This window comes from Pelodiscus sinensis, chromosome 5, assembly GCF_049634645.1.
Source record: "Pelodiscus sinensis isolate JC-2024 chromosome 5, ASM4963464v1, whole genome shotgun sequence".
NCBI lineage: Eukaryota > Metazoa > Chordata > Testudines > Trionychidae > Pelodiscus > Pelodiscus sinensis.
In genome coordinates, this window is record NC_134715.1 from 111899982 (window position 1) to 111919293 (window position 19312).

The window sequence follows — 19312 nt, forward strand, 5'->3', positions numbered from 1 at the left end:
AAATATGTTTTCATATTCATTGTAGAAGTTATGCTTGGCAAGAGGTGACTATTGCTATTTAGACTGACTGATTTCCGAGCTAATCAAATACATACAGTTACTTGGTGCATATATACTCAGAAGCTTGAAGTGAACATGAGTTACAGATATCACAGAGTACAAATGAAAACATGTGTCCACCAAGTTAGAGATGACATATTTACTTTTTAAAAACAATCTAATGTTTTTCATTTTTCTCTAAAAATACTTACCTATATTTTTTTTTCAACTCTGAGATAAAATACAACAATTCTTGGCATAAAATGGATGAAAGGGCTCACATGTTGCATTGCATGATCATTGGTACCATGCCCCATTCTCAAAAGCAGGCTGAGAACCACACAATGAGCCAGGAAAACCTAATTCTAATCTTGCAACTGACAGCCAGGGATAAGAAAGTCACTTCACCCATTTGCCTCAGTCTCCCTTTCTGTAAGATGGGGGACGATTATTATGTATTTACCCAGAAAATGTATGGCAAAGATTAATCAGTATTTGTAAAGCAACTGGAAGATGAAAAGCACTACATGCATGATAAATCAACAAAGCTAAACATTCATTCAGAAAATCTTTATAGAACATACAGCAAAAGGACAGCTCACTATCATATCAAATTTGTAGTGAAAGACTTAATTGCACTTGGGAATTCATCTGTCCTTGAGAGGGAAGAGAGGTTAAGACAAAAAAAGTGGAAGTAAGCAGAGGACTTCATTAGTTGAAATTACATGCCTTAGTAGGGCAAATTAATCCCTGGTGCAATTCTACTGAAATGTGACTTAAAGACTCCAAAGAACATGCTGGTGCCAAACAAAATAACACATGTAGAAAGCATGCAGACAAGTTTCATATAGTTTACTTATTATACCCTGGAAAAGTGTGCCTTTTGTGTGGTATTTTGTAGGTACCGCTCCATTTCAGTCTCAGTTCAATTAGTTGTTTCTCTACACTTCAAAGGCATTCACTGTTCAAGAGTGTTTTAGAAATCTATTCCTGACAGCACCACAAGGTCATTCCTATTACATAGAAAAGGGCAACTACTAAATATGTCATCATGTTTACAGATTTCTCTGTGCAATGGAGTTATAGTTCAGCGAGTGACTTTCCTAAAATGATCATTTCTTACCTTCTCGTTCTCCAGGTCCAACATCTTCTGTGTCAGCGCAGCTTCTGTTCCCTCTATTTGTTTTAGCCACTTTATAAACACAGCAGGAACAAGAGGAATAGAAAAAGGTGAGAACACAGCCTTTGGAAGAGCAACACTGAAAGGGATGTAAGTTATTTTGTTGATGACAGTCCCAACTGCATGCTTCACACACTATTAGCTGGTCAGCTTTTTCAAACTACAGATAAATAAATGAGGAGTGAGGACCTGGGAAATAATAAAGTCTAATAAGGAGGCTGCTACAGCATAATGGGTTAATCCTTCCTCCTCCAAAGGCCTATGTTCAAATTGGACTGTGGTCAAGAATGCAAAATGAGTTGATGGTTTTGTCCTTGCTGCTCCTCCAGTGCATTTGTCTACATCACAAACCCACCCTATGGTGTTAGGCCTAATCTTACAATCCTTATTTATGGTAACTTAAATCAGGAAGAGTCTTTTCAAGAGAAAAGATTGCAGAATCCATCATTTATATGGCACAATTCACAGCATTTGCCGGGAGCATGCGCATTACTAGAATGACAGGGTATGAAAGGTAGGTGAAGATTAAGATAGGTAGGCAGCACTGTCTGAAGAAAGTCATCAGATCAATTTCTAATTCTAATGCTTAAAAAAAGCGGACATTGCATTCCAATGCACACAGTGAAAATTAAAATAATGGAACACAAGGGCCTTGCTTATGAAATATTAACGATGGCTAAGAGTATGCTAACATTCATCTTTAGGGGCTATCAAGCTGGGTGGGAATTTTCATTCATCATTTTATTTTATTTCATTTCTTTATTGGGTTGCAGGATTTCCTTACAGTACATCTAGATAAATGGTAATTTTTGCACAGCCTGCTTTCACTGAAGTCAATAGGAGTTTCTTGCGTCGCTAACAGAAACAAGGTTGAGCATTTAGAATATTAAACACAAGTATTGGAGAGAGATGAATCTTTTCTAGCTTTAGTGTTAAAACTTGATTTAAACCTGCTGTAATTTAGGGTTCTACTGATATTTAAGAATCTCATAATGCTTCTTATAAGCATTTTTTGTTTCTAATCAAGGGTTTTTTTTGTGAGTTCAGCTACGCTCTCACATTATCAAATGTTTTCAACGACCCCCTGTCAGAATTTAAAAACTACAGTCAGTGATCCAGAGGTTAGATGTTTGGATTTGAAGAATGCAAATTCTTTCATAAAATCAACCACAAGAGGCATCTTTTTAGCTAATGGAAGGCAAAATTCAAATTCACTCCTCTTTTATATGAACTTGCACTTTCCTTGTTAAAATGAACATTTATTTGGCCTTCCTGGTAGGGTTAACTTCTAAAAAACATATAAAGCAAATGAAAAAAAAAGAGATTTTGTTCCAATGATAATATTTGTGCCACCCTCTAAATTAATGGAGATAAATTAATTTTACAAAGTTGTTTCATATTCCCCATTCAGACTACCTCCATGCAGCCTGTCTCTGCACACAATCTATATAAAAGGCTCTGAACAGGGAACTATATGCTGTTGGACTGGGACTTCATTTCCTGTGCACTTCTATGTACTTATCTAATATCTGATCCCAAAGGACATCTTTCTTCCACTGCCCTGCCACTACTATGCTTTACCTAGTGGTCTATGCCCAGATCTTCCATTGTGTGTCTGATTCACCCTCTCCCACAGTGGGAATGGAGGCTTGTTACTATCCCTATGACCTTGAGACACTTCTCCATGGATGAAACTATCAGATACCTATCTGATGCTGTTTCAGGAGAAGAATTTCAACACAGTTTGGCACAGGGAACTATTTCCACAAACTGCAGACCCTTGCCACTAATTGATCCTGTGTCATACTGAGCACCTCAAGACCCAGTTAAGCCAACAGATGTTAAAGATGCTCACTATTTTGCAAGAAATTCTCAGCACTTCACAGAGTTGGGCCCAATATGTAGCTGATAAATATTAGCGTTATGCTATATTGGTCTAACCTTTTGGAAGAGGGAAATGGTATATTAAGCTAATTTTGGAGCTTGTTGAAATTGAGCTGTGGTTAAGGGAAATAAAAGATTCTGTAGTTTATGAGGCCATATTTAGCTATATCCTAATCCATATCTAAGCTGCATTGCTGGAGAGTCAGGGCACATCAGCAGGAATCATACTAAAAAATTGCTACTTAGACACTTTCCAATGCTTTCCCCTGTCTGACAGACTGATTCTCAGAAGTCTCACACCTAGGCAGAGTATTGAAAGCATAGGTGATTTGAATAAACATGTAATGTAATGATATGTAGTATGTAGGTGTCTATGCAAATGTAATAATCATGGTGTCAATGGGTACACGGCCTTGGCTCCTTACAAAAATTAAAAGGGAAATGATATGATGGTTTATTTGATTAAGGAACATTCTATCTCCATGGAAATACCAAAAAAGCACACACAAAATTCAAATGGAAGCTAATTACTACTCAGTTACTGGGCCACCCTTTTCTTTGTTTATGATACAAACTCAAATCTACAATTAGGCTGCTGAAGAGACCAATGGAGATGCTTTGGACTTGAATTGTTGTAAACTAAAGCAGAATTTTTGGCCTATGAATCCTATGTAGTATTATTCTTCCTGTTTCCATAGAACAAAATTCTTATTTGCCCTCAATTCATGCCTTTTAATTTAAATTTCATGAAATTAATGCATGACTTATAACACTGGTCTGTTTTGGGACCCGTACTGTTCAATATCTTCATCAATGATGTAGATATTGGGATAGAGAGTACGCTTATTAAGTTTGCAGATGATACCAAACTGGGTGGGGTTGCAACTTCTTTGGAGGATAGGGACATAATTCAAAATGACCTTAGCAAGTTAGAGAAATGGTCAGAGGTAAACAGGATGAGGTTTAATAAAGAGAAATGCAAAGTGCTCCACTTAGGAAGGAACAATCCGTTCCATACATACAAGATGGGAAGCGACTGTCTAGGAAGGAGCATGGTAAAAAGGGATCTAAGGGTCATAGTGGACCACAAGTTGAATATGAGTCAACAGTGTGATGCTGTTGCAAAAAAAGCAAATATGATTCTAGGTTGTATCAACAGGTGTGTTGTAAGCAAAACTCGTGAAGTCATTCTGCCGCTCTACTCTGCACTAGTTAGGCCTCAGCTGGAGTACTGTGTCTAGTTCTGGGCGCCACATTTCAAGAAAGATGTGGAGAAATTGGAAAGGGTACAGAGAAGAGTGACAAGAATGATTAAAGGTTTAGAGAACATGACCTATGAAGCCAGGCTTCATGAACTGGGCTTGTTTAGTTTGGAAAAAAAAAGATTAAGGGGGGACATGCTAGCGGTTTTCAAATATCTAAAAGGGTGTCACAAGGAGGAAGGAGAAAATTTGTTCCTCTTGGTTTCTGAGGACAGGACAAGGAGTAATGGACTTAAAGTGCAGCAGGGGAGGTTTAGATTGGACATTAGGAAAAAATTCCTAACTGTCAGGGTGGTCAAATATTGGAATAAATTGCCAAGGGAGGTGGTGGAATCTCCCTCTCTGGAGAGATTTAAGAACAGGTTAGATAGACATCTGTCAGGGATGGTGTAGATGGAGCTTGGTCCTGTCTTGAGGCGGGGGGCTGGACTCGATGACCTCTTGAGGTCCCTTCCAGTCCTATTATTCTATGATTCTATGATTATAAAAATGTGTGCTGTTGTGTTTTGCTTTGTATTATTCCCTTCATACTCATACTCCATACTTCTCTAAAAGCTATTCTTTGTCTCTATGTAGTTTGGATTACAGAAGGCTATTCCATCAGAGGATCTCCAAGCATTCTACAGGTATTGAATTTATCCTAGCTAGCAAGACAACCATGAAGTGGGGAAGTGTTACTGTCCTCGTTTAAAAGACAAGGAAGCTGAGCAACAGTGTTATTAAATGAGTTACCCAGGGTCACTCAGGATCTGCTGAAAGGCTGAGACTTGGTTTTGGGAGGCTCAGTGCTGTATCTTGTGCACATGTAAACACCCCAACCACAGAGCCATTGTTTCATATATTCAATATAGATGTAGTGTAGTTGTAGCTATGTTGGTCCCAGGATATTCCAGAGACAAATTGGGTGAGGTAACTTCTATTGGACCAACTTCTGCTAAACAGAGAGAGAGAGAGAGAGAGAGACCTGAAGAGAAGCTTTGTGGGGCTTTAAAGCTTGTACAGGTTGGATCTCTCTGGTTCAGCACACTTGGTACCTGACCGGTCCCAAATGAGGGAGTTTGCCGGACCAGGAGTGGTCAATTGGGGCCCCTGATGCTGGCCTCCAGTCTCTCCCAGGGAGCCACCAGACTTCTGTCCACCAGGCTGTCCCCTGACTGTGCTCCTAGCCCCCGCATTGCTCCCAGCTCTGGCCATCAACCCTGGATGCTCTCCTGGCCACTACTAATGGCTGGGGTAGTGGCCACAGCTGCACTCTCAGCCTAGGCCCCAGGCCCATCCATACTCCCGGCTTGGCCGCACTCCCGGCCCTGCTCCCAGCCCCAGCCGCTGGCCCCAACTATAATCCCAGCCACTGGCTACTCTACTGAACTCCTGGCTGGTCCCTGCTTTCAGCCACCAGGGTTCTCTGGTCCAGCAACATCTGTGGTCCTGCTGGTCCATAGATGCTGCTGGACCAGAGAGTCTTGGATCCTAACTGTTGCTGTTACCAACAGAAGTTGACCCAATAAAATATGGCTCACCCACCCGTATGTTATATATACACATGCAGACACACTAAAATGTCATGTGTTTTAAAATAGCTGAAATGTATTTCTTTACTCACTGCCTGATAAAATTCAAAACTCTTCATTTTCCTGCTAGCTCCTGAGATCAGTGACACCTAAGCATTACATGTGCTGCACCTTTGCCTTTAATTAACAGCATCAAAACATCAGGCAGCATCCTGCCTATTTAAGCATTAAACCCCATGTTCAGGTCCTGTGAAATGTAGCACTTTTTCAATTCACTTTAAAGTACTTATAGGGAGGCCTGGATCTCTTCTTCTTCATTTGCAGTGTTTGCCTACCGGTGTTTAAGGCGTTGATGAACTCAGTGGACTGAGTGGTTGGATTCGGTTATTAGGGCAACTCAAACTAGCTACCCTTGTGATAGGACCAGAAGGAAGCTGTTTTCTACAGTAAAGTGGAAGGGGAAAACTGAGACTGCGTGCACCAATAAAAGGCTCTATAATTGAACTCTGTGTATCTGTGATTGCAATATGATTCCCACTTTATTACAGGTACATTTTAATATGCAACAGCGTCAGTGAATTAATGCTGTCTCCATGGATTAGGATTATTGTCTAGTGGATAGGACATGGAGAGACCCAGGTTCAGTTTAATTTGCTTTGTGCCACAGCTCCCCATCAGTAAAATGGGGATAGAACTTCCCTGTCTCACAGGTGTGTCATGTGGATTAATTCATTACTAAGTTTTAAGTTACTAATTGATTGTGAGGCACTCAAACTACAGTGGTGTAAAAGTAAAGAAATAGACTCGTGTTAAAATCAGACATTAGTTAGAAGGACAGAAACAAAGACTGCCTTTTTGAACAAGCTGATTGCATATTAATACTATCATAAAAAATCTCCACATGTCAGCTGAGGACTGATAGAAGTCAATAGGGAGACTTCTTATGAGTTAAGCACAAAAAAAATTGCAGGGGAAGTGTAAAATATCCCATTATTTTAAGAACTGAAACCCTGTTTATCATTTCTTTTTCTGTTATAAAGGATTTCCCATATTGACAACAAATTGATTATTCTTCGAGGCTGGATTGCTATGACTGGATACGAATGGAAATAACATGTGAGTGGTCACTAACTTCTCTATAAAAGGGCTAGCTTGTGTGACCTTTACTCACTCAAATAGTCTCATTGGTTTCAGTGGCACCACTCTTGTGAATATAAACCAGCTTGAGTATGGGCTGCCTAGTCCAGCCTTTAATGCGTGTGTAATTTTGCACTTCCTCTTGTCTACTGATCTACCCATTTACTGTAGATGTCTCTATTTTTCTTATTAGAGCCTAAGGTCCAAGATTGTCTGGGGTGACAGAGAGAACATTTGTAGAGTCTTATTCAGTTTCATGTTGTTTACACGAATCACTTGGTTGAATCATTAGCCAATTAACCTGAATGGTGTTGTCACGCTAGCCTTCCATTTTGAAATTAAGAAATGGAAGGGCTAGAGATAAACCTACAAATAGCAGATTTACTAGAAGGGGGCCCAATAGCAGCCTCTTTAATAAAAAGGAAATGTTTTCCTTCTTATCCTATTTCACTGAAATTGCTATTGATTTAATTACTACATTCTCTCTTCAAATGATGAAAGTGGAGCGCAAGTTCTGCTAACACATAGAACTGGGTGACTTGTCTAATTTATACATCCTATGGAAACTATTTTTGTCATATTCTATGATATTGTTGTGCTAGTGAAGATCATATTTCTAAAAATGGGTTATACCCTCTTGGACCTCTTCCTCCTCCTTTGAGTTGTGAGCATCAGAAGGCATAATAATCTGTTCTGTTTGATCACAGATCTGTTGCTGAACTACAAGGACGACTGACAAGAAGGAAAAGGTAGCAAGATTACTCAATGTGTGTGTGAGAGAGAGAGAGAGAGAGAGAGAGAGAGAGTGAGAGAGACCTACCAAAAATTATCAGGTTGGGAACTAAAACATTATTTAAATGATAAATGGTTTGTTATATATCATTTCAGTTGTTTGCTGGCTACAATTGGTTTTTACGACTGTGTGTAAAATGAAGTTGTTATTTTCCAAGAGCAGTTAACTGTTTATATTTTTTTATGCTGGCAAAGACTGCCAGGCATACCAGCCAGGAAACTTAAACACTCTTCAATAAAGAGTTTCTAAACCTCTCTACTTAATACACAGCAGCACAAGGCAGCTCTATGATGCTAGCTCAGTGAAGTCCCAGGAGAGGCCTAAGCCCTAACAACAGAAATACTGAATCATGTTTTCATAATTCTAGTTTTCCCATGTGGCACAAGAAGGGAGATAACAAGATAATGGTGCAAAGTGCTTGAACTGTGTGATTCAAGAGGTAAAACATCATGCAAGTTACAGTTAGCAAGACATTCATCATAATATATACTGTTAGGTAAAGCAATGAATGGGAAGTTAAAGAGCAGTATAGTATTTTTTATTGTTTTGAGAGACATACATTTATGGCTGTTTAATGGAGAAATATTAAGGCCAATTTTTCAAAAGCTAGTAGCCTATGGTGTCCTTTCAAAAGAATGCTCAGGTGGCACACAAAGAGAGCAGTCTTGTGAGGTGCTGACCACCTTCCTCGTATACTGACTTCCATGAGGGAGGATGGTATTCAGCTCCTCCCAGGAGGTTTCCAGCATCTTGGAGAAGTGGATCCAGAACACATCTTCATGGCATGAGCCCTGCAAAGCACTGAGAATGTGCTGAGTGCCCTCAATTTCCAAAAAAGATCAGTGGGAGTTGAGGTTGATGGCATTCCCTATCATAGCCCTCTTTTATCCAAAAATATTTTTACAGCTTTGTTTTAATGACATTGCGGGTGGAAGTTTCCATTTTTGAAGTTATATTTGAAATGCCTGACTATTTATTTGGGCCCTCCACAAGCACAGTCCCAATAAAGCCCTGATTTATGCTGCCTCCATGCTCACTTCCATGTTAATGAACACAAAGGCCATGCGCCACTGACCGATCATGCCAGTTCCAGGATGGTATGCTCAGTGTTTATGCAAACAAAAGTCTTTAGTGCATTCTACCTTTTCACAGAGGGAAAGTACAGTCCCAGCTTGGATTATTGCAACCTGTTCTTCATTTCTCAAATTCTAAAATACAAAAAGGTGCAACTGCATTTTACATTGGATTGTAAATCCATTCTTCATTACAAATGAGAGTGATTTTGATTTTATTCTGTGTATCACAGAACATTGACTTTCTTTCTTAAAAAAAAACAAGCACAGAAAATATCCAGTGATTACAAATAATAAAGATAAAGTAAGTGAGCACAAGCCCTACACTTGTTAGTTCCTTGCATCATTCTCAGTATGCCTTGAAAACACATCATAGTCTAGGATGGTCTCAAACTAGAGATTTTTTTAAATGGGAAAAATATTAATTAGTTGGACTGCCCTCAATGCAAAAAAAAAAAAATGTTTGCACTGAAGCCTAGGGAGCATTACAGAATTAGCCCTGTAACTTAACAGAACAACATTGCATGCTTTCAGAATGCTTTTGGAACTTACTGCACAGAATATAACCTAGAACTAACCTTCAAACTTTGTGGATCAGACAAAGTAAAACTCTTTCCTGTGTACAGGCACCCTTGTAGAAGCTACACCTCTGCATTAATATGTGAGGGAAACAATATAGAAAAATGCATTTGAACTTATTTCCTACTCCTAATTTTGTTCTAACTTTTATTACGTGATGTTGTGTGTGCTCCCTGTGCAACATCTTTTAGAGACATTCAACAGGGACACACTTCAGTCCTGAAAAACACATATGTGACCCCTGCTGTCAATTCCCATTGAAGGGAGTGCGCCTATATTGGCAAAAATGGGCCCTAACATTTGTTGTTGTATATGGAAATATATCCATAAAAAGTCCCTTAATGAATATTTGCTGGCATGCCATTCTGTGGGAGTAAGCAAACAAAAAAGGTGTCAATTACAAACAAACACAAAACCAGAAAGATATTGGAAATAAAGAAATTGGTACCCCATTATCTCCAAGGATATCAAGCTTCTTCATAAGTTCAGAAATATTCACATCCTGGAAAATATTTAATATTCATTGTTCATAAAGGAAAATATACATCACATGTATAAGATACTAATTTTCACATGGACTTTTTGCACTGTACACATCTCAAAATTGGTGTTTGGGCTAGTCTTCAGATCAAGACTTTTCACTTGGAGTAATCTCTAATACTATTAAATGAATAATGCCTGTGGTAAATCAGTCTCAAGAGTAGAAATAGATGATACAAAACAGATTAATAGAATAGATCTAGAAATGCATCATTTTTAGTTTACTAATCCTATTAAGCACAGAAATACTTATTCTTTTTTCATTTAATTTAGTTATTGATTGTAAGGGAATATTTAACATTCAAATCACATTTTAAATCTATGCCATATGAAAAAAAAAATCGACATTAAAATCATTTCCCAAGATGCTTTCACGCATTAAAACAATTAATTAAGCCTCACAACAACCCTGTGTGGTACAATATACTTTACCCACTTTTTAGATGAGTAAATGGAAGTACAGGTTAATAAATATTAAAACAGCTTTTGTCATGTCAAAATTAAAATGAAAGGCCACTTAAAAATAGTGAACTTTTGGTACTGGAAATCTATATAAATCTATGTATTTCTAAAAGATGCATCTGCTACAGTATATTTGACTACTAAGAGGAAGGTTAAAGAAGACTCCGGGTCCCATGAAGGTAGTATTACAAAGGGAATATGTTAATTGGTCACTTTCAATGGCATATGAGATGAAAGTCTCATTATAATTCTGTTTCTTAAAGATATATAATCTAAAATTTTAAGTTTATTACTCATTACTAACAGACTTGTGATTACTAAGGCATTTCATTCTGGTACACAGTAAAATGTTCACAGGACCTTTACCGTTAACCTCTTTTTTATATAAGCAGTAAGATAGCGAGCATATAAATTATCTTTTGTGTTATAGTTTGCTAGCACATTGTATGGACTACTGTAGTTACGGTCAAACAAGATACTCTAACAATAGCATGGTGAAATTCATGTTCGTTGTATTTCAGTGATTTCTAGATCTAATTTTTGTAGTTCACAAAGAAAAACATTTTTAGGACTGCCAGTAAAGCCCACTGAATCTGACGTCTAAAAGTCCGTTTGTGTTCTCTTTGACCTATTGTGCACTGCACTGATATTTCAGATTCTGAATTGAATTGTGGGTGAACCAGCATGGAAACGAATTCACACTAAATGTGATGTCAGCGAAAGGCTAGCAATTCATGTAAAACTTAATTGTCTCATTGAGGCACGCAGGTAAGGTGTTGGATATTGACTTTATTATATGCTCATCATGGGCCTCATCTAAAGCCAACTGAAACAAACCAAGTTAAATCAAACTCAATGTCTACTAGGCACCAGCCAGCCATGGTTGATGGTGTATGAGTAGCAGGAAAGGAGGACCAGATTATGACAAGATTGTGATATTTTGCATGAAGTTAAACTACTTTTTGCTCAGGATTTGGCACTAACAGCACATACAGGAATGCTCCTAAGTCTGCCTGTCAGGGGTCAGGTTTCTGACCCATATAGCAGTACAGGTAATACACAGGCTTGATAGATCCTGAGCTCTGTCTCAGCACAAAGATGTTTTCGTGTCCATAGGCAAGGCATGGACTACATGCAGAAGGCAGGGAGACTAATGGAAAAAGGGTCACATTGAGTTGAGAAGACTTTGCATAAATTTTCTTATGGTCCCGGGCCCTGATTCAGCAAAAAAACTTAGGCTATGTCTAGACTACATCCCTCTTTCAAAAGAGGGATGTAAATTTGACATATCGAAATTGCAAATGAAGCTGGGATTTGAGTTTCCTGTGCTTCATTTGAATAATTGCATCACAGCTTTCTTTAAAAAAACACTATTTCGAAAGTGAAACCGCAGTTTAGACACAGTTCTTTTGAAAAGACAAGACTTTTCCGAAAGATCCTGTAAACCTATTTTTTTGTTTTGCTGTATTAGGTCCTCCTGGAGACATTACAGGGATCATAACCAATAATGGAAAAGGTGCCACTTTTCTGGCAGCAACTGTACATTTGGTATTGAATAAATGTGGAGTCATATGACAAATCAACTGATCATATCATATTCTTCCCTACATATATTTTCTACTATTCAGTTTAAGCTATTTCTAAATTCTCAAGTGACTGGCATTCATTTTGGAAGAATACCTGGCAGTCTAGGGGTGCATCTACACAGCACCCTAAACCTGAAATAAGATACAAATCTATTTTGAAATAGCTATTTTGAAAATTGACACATCTACACAGTGCCAAATTTCGAAACAACATGCTATTTCGAGCCATTCCTTATCCCTCGTGCAACAAGGTTTACTGGGATGGCAAAATAGTGCGGTCATTATTTAAAAAAATATTTCAAAACAATGGGCGGCTTGTGTAGACATGGGGTATCTATTTTGGGATACCTCTGATATCCCAACATAGCCATGCAGAGTGGACATACCTAAGTAGAAGAATTCTTTCAGGAAATCTCTTTCACCTGCTATTCATCCTACAGCTTTCTTTTCTCAGAACTTGATCATATCTTTCTCTTTGCTGAAGAAAACTATTTCTTACATCTGAATCACTGCTGTACTAAGGTAACTGTGATTTAAAGTGTTCATGTAGGTACAGGGGTGTTGCTGACAATGCTCCTGGTTAGCCAACCATCGTAAGAGCAATTGAAGCCACATCTACCTTTATTCCTTCCTGTTGACAGAACAGTTGAAGTGCACTTCCATTGTTTTCAGGGAAGGTGGTTATATGGAGGTTAAATGCCGGTGACCTTCGTTCTCTCTCCTAGGGAAAGATTTCATTTAAAAAAAACAATATATATGATTATACAATAATGTTAGTTTCTCCCCAAGCTATTCATGACAAACCTAAATTTACTGATATTAAGAAATCCGTAGATCCCTAATCACAGTTAAAGCACAAGAAGTTTTTCATGCTCTTCAGGGTACTTTAAGGATTTTGGTGTAATGTGAGCACTAAAGTCCTCATTCAATAATTGAACCCATGCAAGCAGAGCCTATACAACATTGAAAGCAATGGTCCACTTATATGGATCCAATAATAAGGATAGGGAACTTAGATAGTCCTCTAAAGTATTTCATATTAAGCGGACAATTGTGAGGCTGCAGAACAAAATGTCAGTATTATGACCTTGAAGAAATTGTGTCTATTCTAAAATGACATGCATTTTTGTTCTGAAATTTTTCAGTAATAAATCTTAATGTTAACCAGACTAAACTAGCAATGCAGATAGCTAAAAACTTACATTCCGCATTTTAATTCCTCAAGTCCAGCAATTCACTACTCATCTCAGTTTTGTATAATACATTCTACTTTCTATTTAACATTTTCTGTGCCAAGAAGAGATTCTCTCTAAAACTGAAACATTTAAAAATATATTCAGCACATTTCATGGATTTCTTCAAAATACTGATCCATTATTTCCATGGAATAGCTGTATTCTTTCAGCAAATGAGGATCTTTTATTAAATGATGATGTGCTTATAAAAGTGGATGGATTGGAAGATCTGGAAGCTGTAGGTCTGGGCCTTATTCTGAACAAGAGTAACCCTGCTGAAATTAGTGGAATTACAGCAGTGTAAATGAGATCAAAATCACCCCAACTTCCATCTTTATTCACAGCACAGAGATAGCATGGGCATACAGCAGTTCAAGCTTCCCCACAACTCCCCGAAGAAGTTTTAGCTCTGCTCTGCAGAAATAAATAGTGGTGAAAGGACAGTTCAGTTGCCATTTCCATTCTGTCCAAAGCCTGACTTCCAAAACTACAAAAGAAGGACATTTTGTTGATTTGTGATATTGACACTTACCTTTTGTGAAAAGAGCTCCAACCATGCTCTTATTTTACAAGTCACCAAAAGATAATGACTTGGTCATTACCAATGTAAACTGAATTTAAAGCTGCAACCCAGAGGTGAAAGGCTCTGTTTCACATCACCTTTTCCCCCACATATTGTCTCCTATAGAGGCTTGCACATATACCTAATTTATACAAAATCTAATTTTAATCTTTAGGTACAACATTAAAATATGTTGTTATTTGTCTGTGCTAAGTGACAGACAATTGATGCTATTTCCTAATCTACTCTAATTTTCATCTGAAATAATTCAGTTTAACACCAGGCATGCAAATACTTTCTCCAACAGCTGCATAATTTTGCTACAGCTGTCAATCTGTCATTTTTGTGCCTATGCATTTGTCCATCATGAGAGAGATTTCTTTTCCATGCTTTACTTGCAATCACATGAAATTCCTTCAGTCGTTATTCAGTAAATTGGTACTCAATGAGGAGAATAAATACACTGTACTCCAAGACAGTTTAGTTTTCATGTGATTCTTTAGTTACATGCATGAGATCAATTTTACCAAGACGTCTTAAATTTTGGAAAATTGGTTGTTAAATTAGCTGCCAATTTTAACTTATTCTGTATGTTAATTTAAAATCAGTAAAATATACAGAATACAAGTTACTCTACATTTTTCATTTCCCAGAATGTCTACTGAGACACTAAAAATCTCATAGTGAATAATCTGTATTACATGCTATGGACTTTTAACTATAAAGATGGTAAAATAAAATAATAAAACAAAAGATTTTAAGAAGAGTCAAAGATTAAAAGCAGAATGATCACATAGCATGATGAGAATAGGATTTTCATTTTTTACCATGGAGGTTATACATGCCAAGGATTTTAGTGAAATGAACAAGATGAAGAAAATTATGGAACTGTAACACAGAGTCTTTTGTAGAATTTATTCTTATATATAAATGGGGATAAAATGTTGATGGGCCTTTTCAAACTGGATATGTTGTTATCAGGTAATGTGACAATGCATTACACCAATATAGTGGCAATAGTTTACCATCATAACATTCATAACGTTCCATCATAACATTCATAACTTGGATGGTGACAAGCACCATCCATTCCCATGGAAATTATAGGCTTTATATTGGAAATACTTTATCTATTATTTATTATTATGTTTACTCAAAGGAAAGTATTCGTGAAAGAAGCTTGCTATGAAGAACACATTACTTTCACTTGCACAAGTTATATTTGTGCCTCACATTTTTAATTTACAGTTCTGATTGTAAGATTTGATTTTTTGACATTCATGAATGTCTCATCCATTGATGTTCTATACCAGCAAAGAAGAGAATTCAGGTAAGTGAAATTCTTTCAAAAAGGAGCTATGCAAATCTGCCCTTTGAAGTTTGTTTTATTTATATTAGTGTTGTCAATTTGAAAATCAGTTTAATTAAAAACAATTACAGGTTGATGTGATGGAGGTATTGTATCCTTAGACTTCCTTGCATGCAAGATGTGAGAAGATGTGTTAATTGAAATAATGCCAACCATGTCCATAGTATGCATACCAAGTGATTTCACATGCAAGAAAGGTGTAGTTATGGAAATGAAATAAATAAAAAAGGCAAAATATTGCAAAACAAAATATTTTATTAGGTGCAAAACAAACTGTATGCAGTATATATTAGCTATTTTACATCTTCGTAAAAATTAGTGAGCATTCTCTCCAAAACATATTAAGGCTGTGGTATTCATTTTCAGAATCCAAACATACAGCATTCAAAAAAAATCTATAGTATTTTCCCTTACACATGCAGCAGACACCAGTGAACGTCACATGTATTTCAACTTGGGTTCAAACATAATTTCTGCTCCATTTGAGAGTTTACAACTGAGAGAATCTCTTACTTCAAGTTCGAGCACTCTGAATTCTAACAGCTCATTCTGGTCTTTTGCGTCCTGCATCTCGTTCTTCAGCTGATGCTCTTCCAGCTCCATTTTGTAAATCTAGGCGATAACAAAATTTCATAATACTAAACTATAGAAGAAGCTGTGTATCCAGTTATGAGCACTGATTCTCCACACCCATAAGAGGAAATTAAATGCTCCACAAAGAACTGCTTATTAAAATAGCAAAAGTTAAATTCTAAGTCCAAAACTTTTGGCCCAAAATGCCTTTCCAAATTCCAGATCCTAGAAACACGTATGTATGTTCTTTATGCATCTTAGTACTACCACTGGAGTGGATGTCATTGTTTGTGTGCATAAAATTAAGCATGTAAGTGAATGCTTGCAAGAGCAGAACCTAAGTCAAAACTTTCAACTGACTTCAAATAGGGCCTGCATGCTTGGATGGTTGGACACCAACCTTGGGAGGGAGAGAAGAACTTTACTGGCTCATGAGTAGATGCAAACTGCTCACGGAGGATGGTCATTGACTATTCTTGCTTGGGCCTTTCCTGAGACAAGTCTACATAAAGCCATTTTGGAAGTAGATATAAGAAGTTTAGGTATATCTTGACGGCAATTAAAGACAAAAAATGAATGCTGAATGTTTAACAATTAACTCAGTAGTACTGGCGTAGAAATGAAGAGTATGTAAACTCAAATGGTCTGTTCATATTTACTTTGCATCACTTATTAGATCTTTAAATCTTCCAAATACTTCCCAACACTAACTAACTAACATTCAGAATACCCCTGTGAGATTGGCAGGAAAGTATTTACATCCTCTATTTTACTAATGTAGCAACTAAGCACAGGAAGATTACACAATTTGCTGGAAGCCATGCAGCCCAGTGAGAACCACTGTTACCATTCACAACTTCCCAGCTCTCAGGGTACATCTAGACTGCAGAGTTTTTCCGGCATACCATAGGTATCCAGGAAAAACTGTGCCGCATCCAAGGAACGCGCATGCTCTTCCAAAAAAAATTTCAGAAGATGCCTTTTTTTGGCATTTCTGTAAACCTCGTTTTATGAGGAAGAAGGGATGTTCCAAAAAAGGGATTTTTTCCCCACATTTTGGCATCCCTGTAAATCTCGTTTTACATGGAAGAAGGGATGTTCCGAAAAAGGGTTTTTTCCCAACATTTCCCATAGATGGGCCAAATAATGGAAAAGCCTCTTCTGGAAAAAGAAGCAGAAAAAGTTACGCAAATTGTGGTTCACAATTTACGTATCTTTTTCTGGAAAACTGTGTAGTCTAGACACAGCCCCAGAGATGTTCTCGTGGCAAAAGATATAATGTTGCTTTCATATGGCCTCATCTAGGGAGATGTTGCATGCCCTTACCTATTTCATGGCTGTGAGAAACATGTAACAGACCAAAAATAAGCTCTCCCCTGTGAAATCTGATGTCTCCTTGTTCCTATGGGCTCATCTAGACTACAGGGAACGGTTGAATGAAGATATGCAAATTCCGCAGGGAATTTGCATATTCTCTTTCTACCATTCCGTGTAGTCTAGATACGCCCTAGAAGAGCCGCAGCAAAGGGGGCCTTCTAGCTCCAACTGGGCAGGGAAGGGACAGGACTTATCCTTTCCCTGAACACTGCTTTGAGGGTGGGGAGGCCAGAAGGACCAGATCATACCCACCAATGGGTGCCTCTTCCTATTGCCAGATGCTCTCTGGGATTGGGCAGCAGCCTGAGGTTCTTGCGGCTGCAGCAGGCAGATGAATCTGATTTGCCCTGTGCTGCTGGGAGCGCCTTAAGTGTCACTTGCTGTTGTAAAAATTGTCAATAAAATCCTGTCAAGGTTCAAATGACCTTTCTTGATCTCATTGAAACAAGCTAATAATGGCATCTGGATGGGGGAGGGTGGCACACACCCTGTAGGATGATGTCTCCTGCAGTTGTGGAGTGATGGGGGCCAGAAGAGAACGTGGAGCAGGAGGTGCAGAGCTTTCTGCACCAGGAGAGCTACCCCTTCGCAGGCTGGCTAGGACTAGCAGGTAGGAGCCCCTGGCTGGGGGACTCCCTGCAGCATGGGGGACATCAGACTCACCTCTATCTCTTGGAACATCCAGTGGCTGCAGGAAGCTTTCTAGTTGCTGCCTTCAGAGTCCAGCTCTGAAGGCAGCACAGCAGAGAGGGTGGTAATCCCATGACCCCCTACAATAGTTTTGGAAACCCCCACCCCACACCCCAACACACATAATTTCCTTTTGGGTTGGGACCCCTTCGTTACAATACCATGTAATTTAAGGTTCGAACAACAAAATTAGAAATTTACCAACTTTCAGCTCCTATGGCCATGAAATTGGCCACAACGGCCTGTGACTTTGGTGCAGCCCTACGTAAGACAGTGCTTTTAACATCTGTAAAAGTGTCTGAATGAAGTATAAGCCTAGCTGAGGTTCTTTAGTCATGGATCTTTCTTTGACTCTCCTTTCTGTTAAGTTTTTAAATTTATAACATAATTTTAATTTACTAATTAAGAGGCCTCATTCTCTGTGGTACTTAGTGCTCTCAACTCTCTCATCAAAGTCCATGGAGAATGATCAATGCCTTGAAGACACTCAGTATCTCAGGCCCTAAATAACAAATTTCGATTCTATTAAATCACGCAATCGTAAAGTGATCAATGCTGCTTGAAATACTTGGTTCTCCATTTAAAAAAAAATCAAATAAAAACAGGTGATCCCATTAAATAGAACAAATTGAGTAGTACTGACCACAATCCAAAAGCGTCCTGCAATTCTGCTATACCTTTTATTTTTGCATAACCCAGCTACCTTTCCTTTAATATTATTATTTCATATTTATATTGTGGTGGCATTTCAAGGCCTCAACCTGGTTGAGTCCCCAATGAGAGAGAGATTTTACACATAACAAGCCTTCCCCCCCAAAAGAGCTCATAATTCTATAGCATTTTAATCTCCAACCGTCAGTTGAAAATTGTTTGAATAGGAAAGAAAAGTTAAGTGTTGACGTGTCAAGGTAAAATTAACACATCCTTTTCCTTTGAAGAGAAGTGATTAGATGGCACCTTGATTGTGAGTACATACCTTTTCTAACAATTCCTGGTTTGTTCTGATAAGGAGCTGCTTTTCTTCTATCCATTTTGAATCCTGTGAGAGGAAAAAGTAAAAAAAACCCACACACCTATTTTTCAATAAGAATTATATGATTTCAGTCATTACCTCAAATAAAAACCACATCAAAGAGCAAAACCCATTCTAAATATTTGGAGGACTGGTGAAAAAATAATAAATCCCTACTTCTTTTTAGTTCTGCTTTTCTTTCTTACTTCATACAACTGAATCATTTACATATTAAAATGTTAAATGCATATATGTATATGCTGTCATGTAATTGCCCAACTTAGTTTAAGATTACTGTTACTGGAAATTAGTCCTTTTTCTTCACTCAAAGGTTTTCAGCTTGGTCTGCAGCTTTGTTTTACAATGTAGTTCTTTTAGTTCTTTTAGCTCTATGATATACTCCTTTACGGGGAAATGGAATGAAAGCATTGAATCACCCATAAGTAGT

The 19312-nt window shown here is 37.9% G+C and overlaps 1 protein-coding gene across 4 annotated transcripts in view; it reads right to left on the bottom strand.

Moving 5' to 3' along the window:
- Nucleotides 1-19312, bottom strand: part of JAKMIP1 (janus kinase and microtubule interacting protein 1) — a 217993-nt gene that overhangs the window by 45280 nt on the left and 153401 nt on the right. For all 4 annotated transcript variants that reach the window (XR_012904384.1, XR_012904385.1, XR_012904386.1 and 1 more), the window contains 6 exons: nt 18829-18891; nt 15726-15824; nt 12666-12767; nt 9907-9960; nt 8949-9014; nt 1163-1231 (listed from right to left, as the gene is read on the bottom strand). Coding sequence is in view for 1 of the 4 variants with exons in the window: in XM_075930759.1 (XP_075786874.1) it covers nt 1163-1231; nt 8949-9014; nt 9907-9960; nt 12666-12767; nt 15726-15824; nt 18829-18891 (453 nt within the window). In the remaining 3 variants the exon portion in view is untranslated. The remainder of the gene's footprint in view (nt 1-1162; nt 1232-8948; nt 9015-9906; nt 9961-12665; nt 12768-15725; nt 15825-18828; nt 18892-19312) is intronic.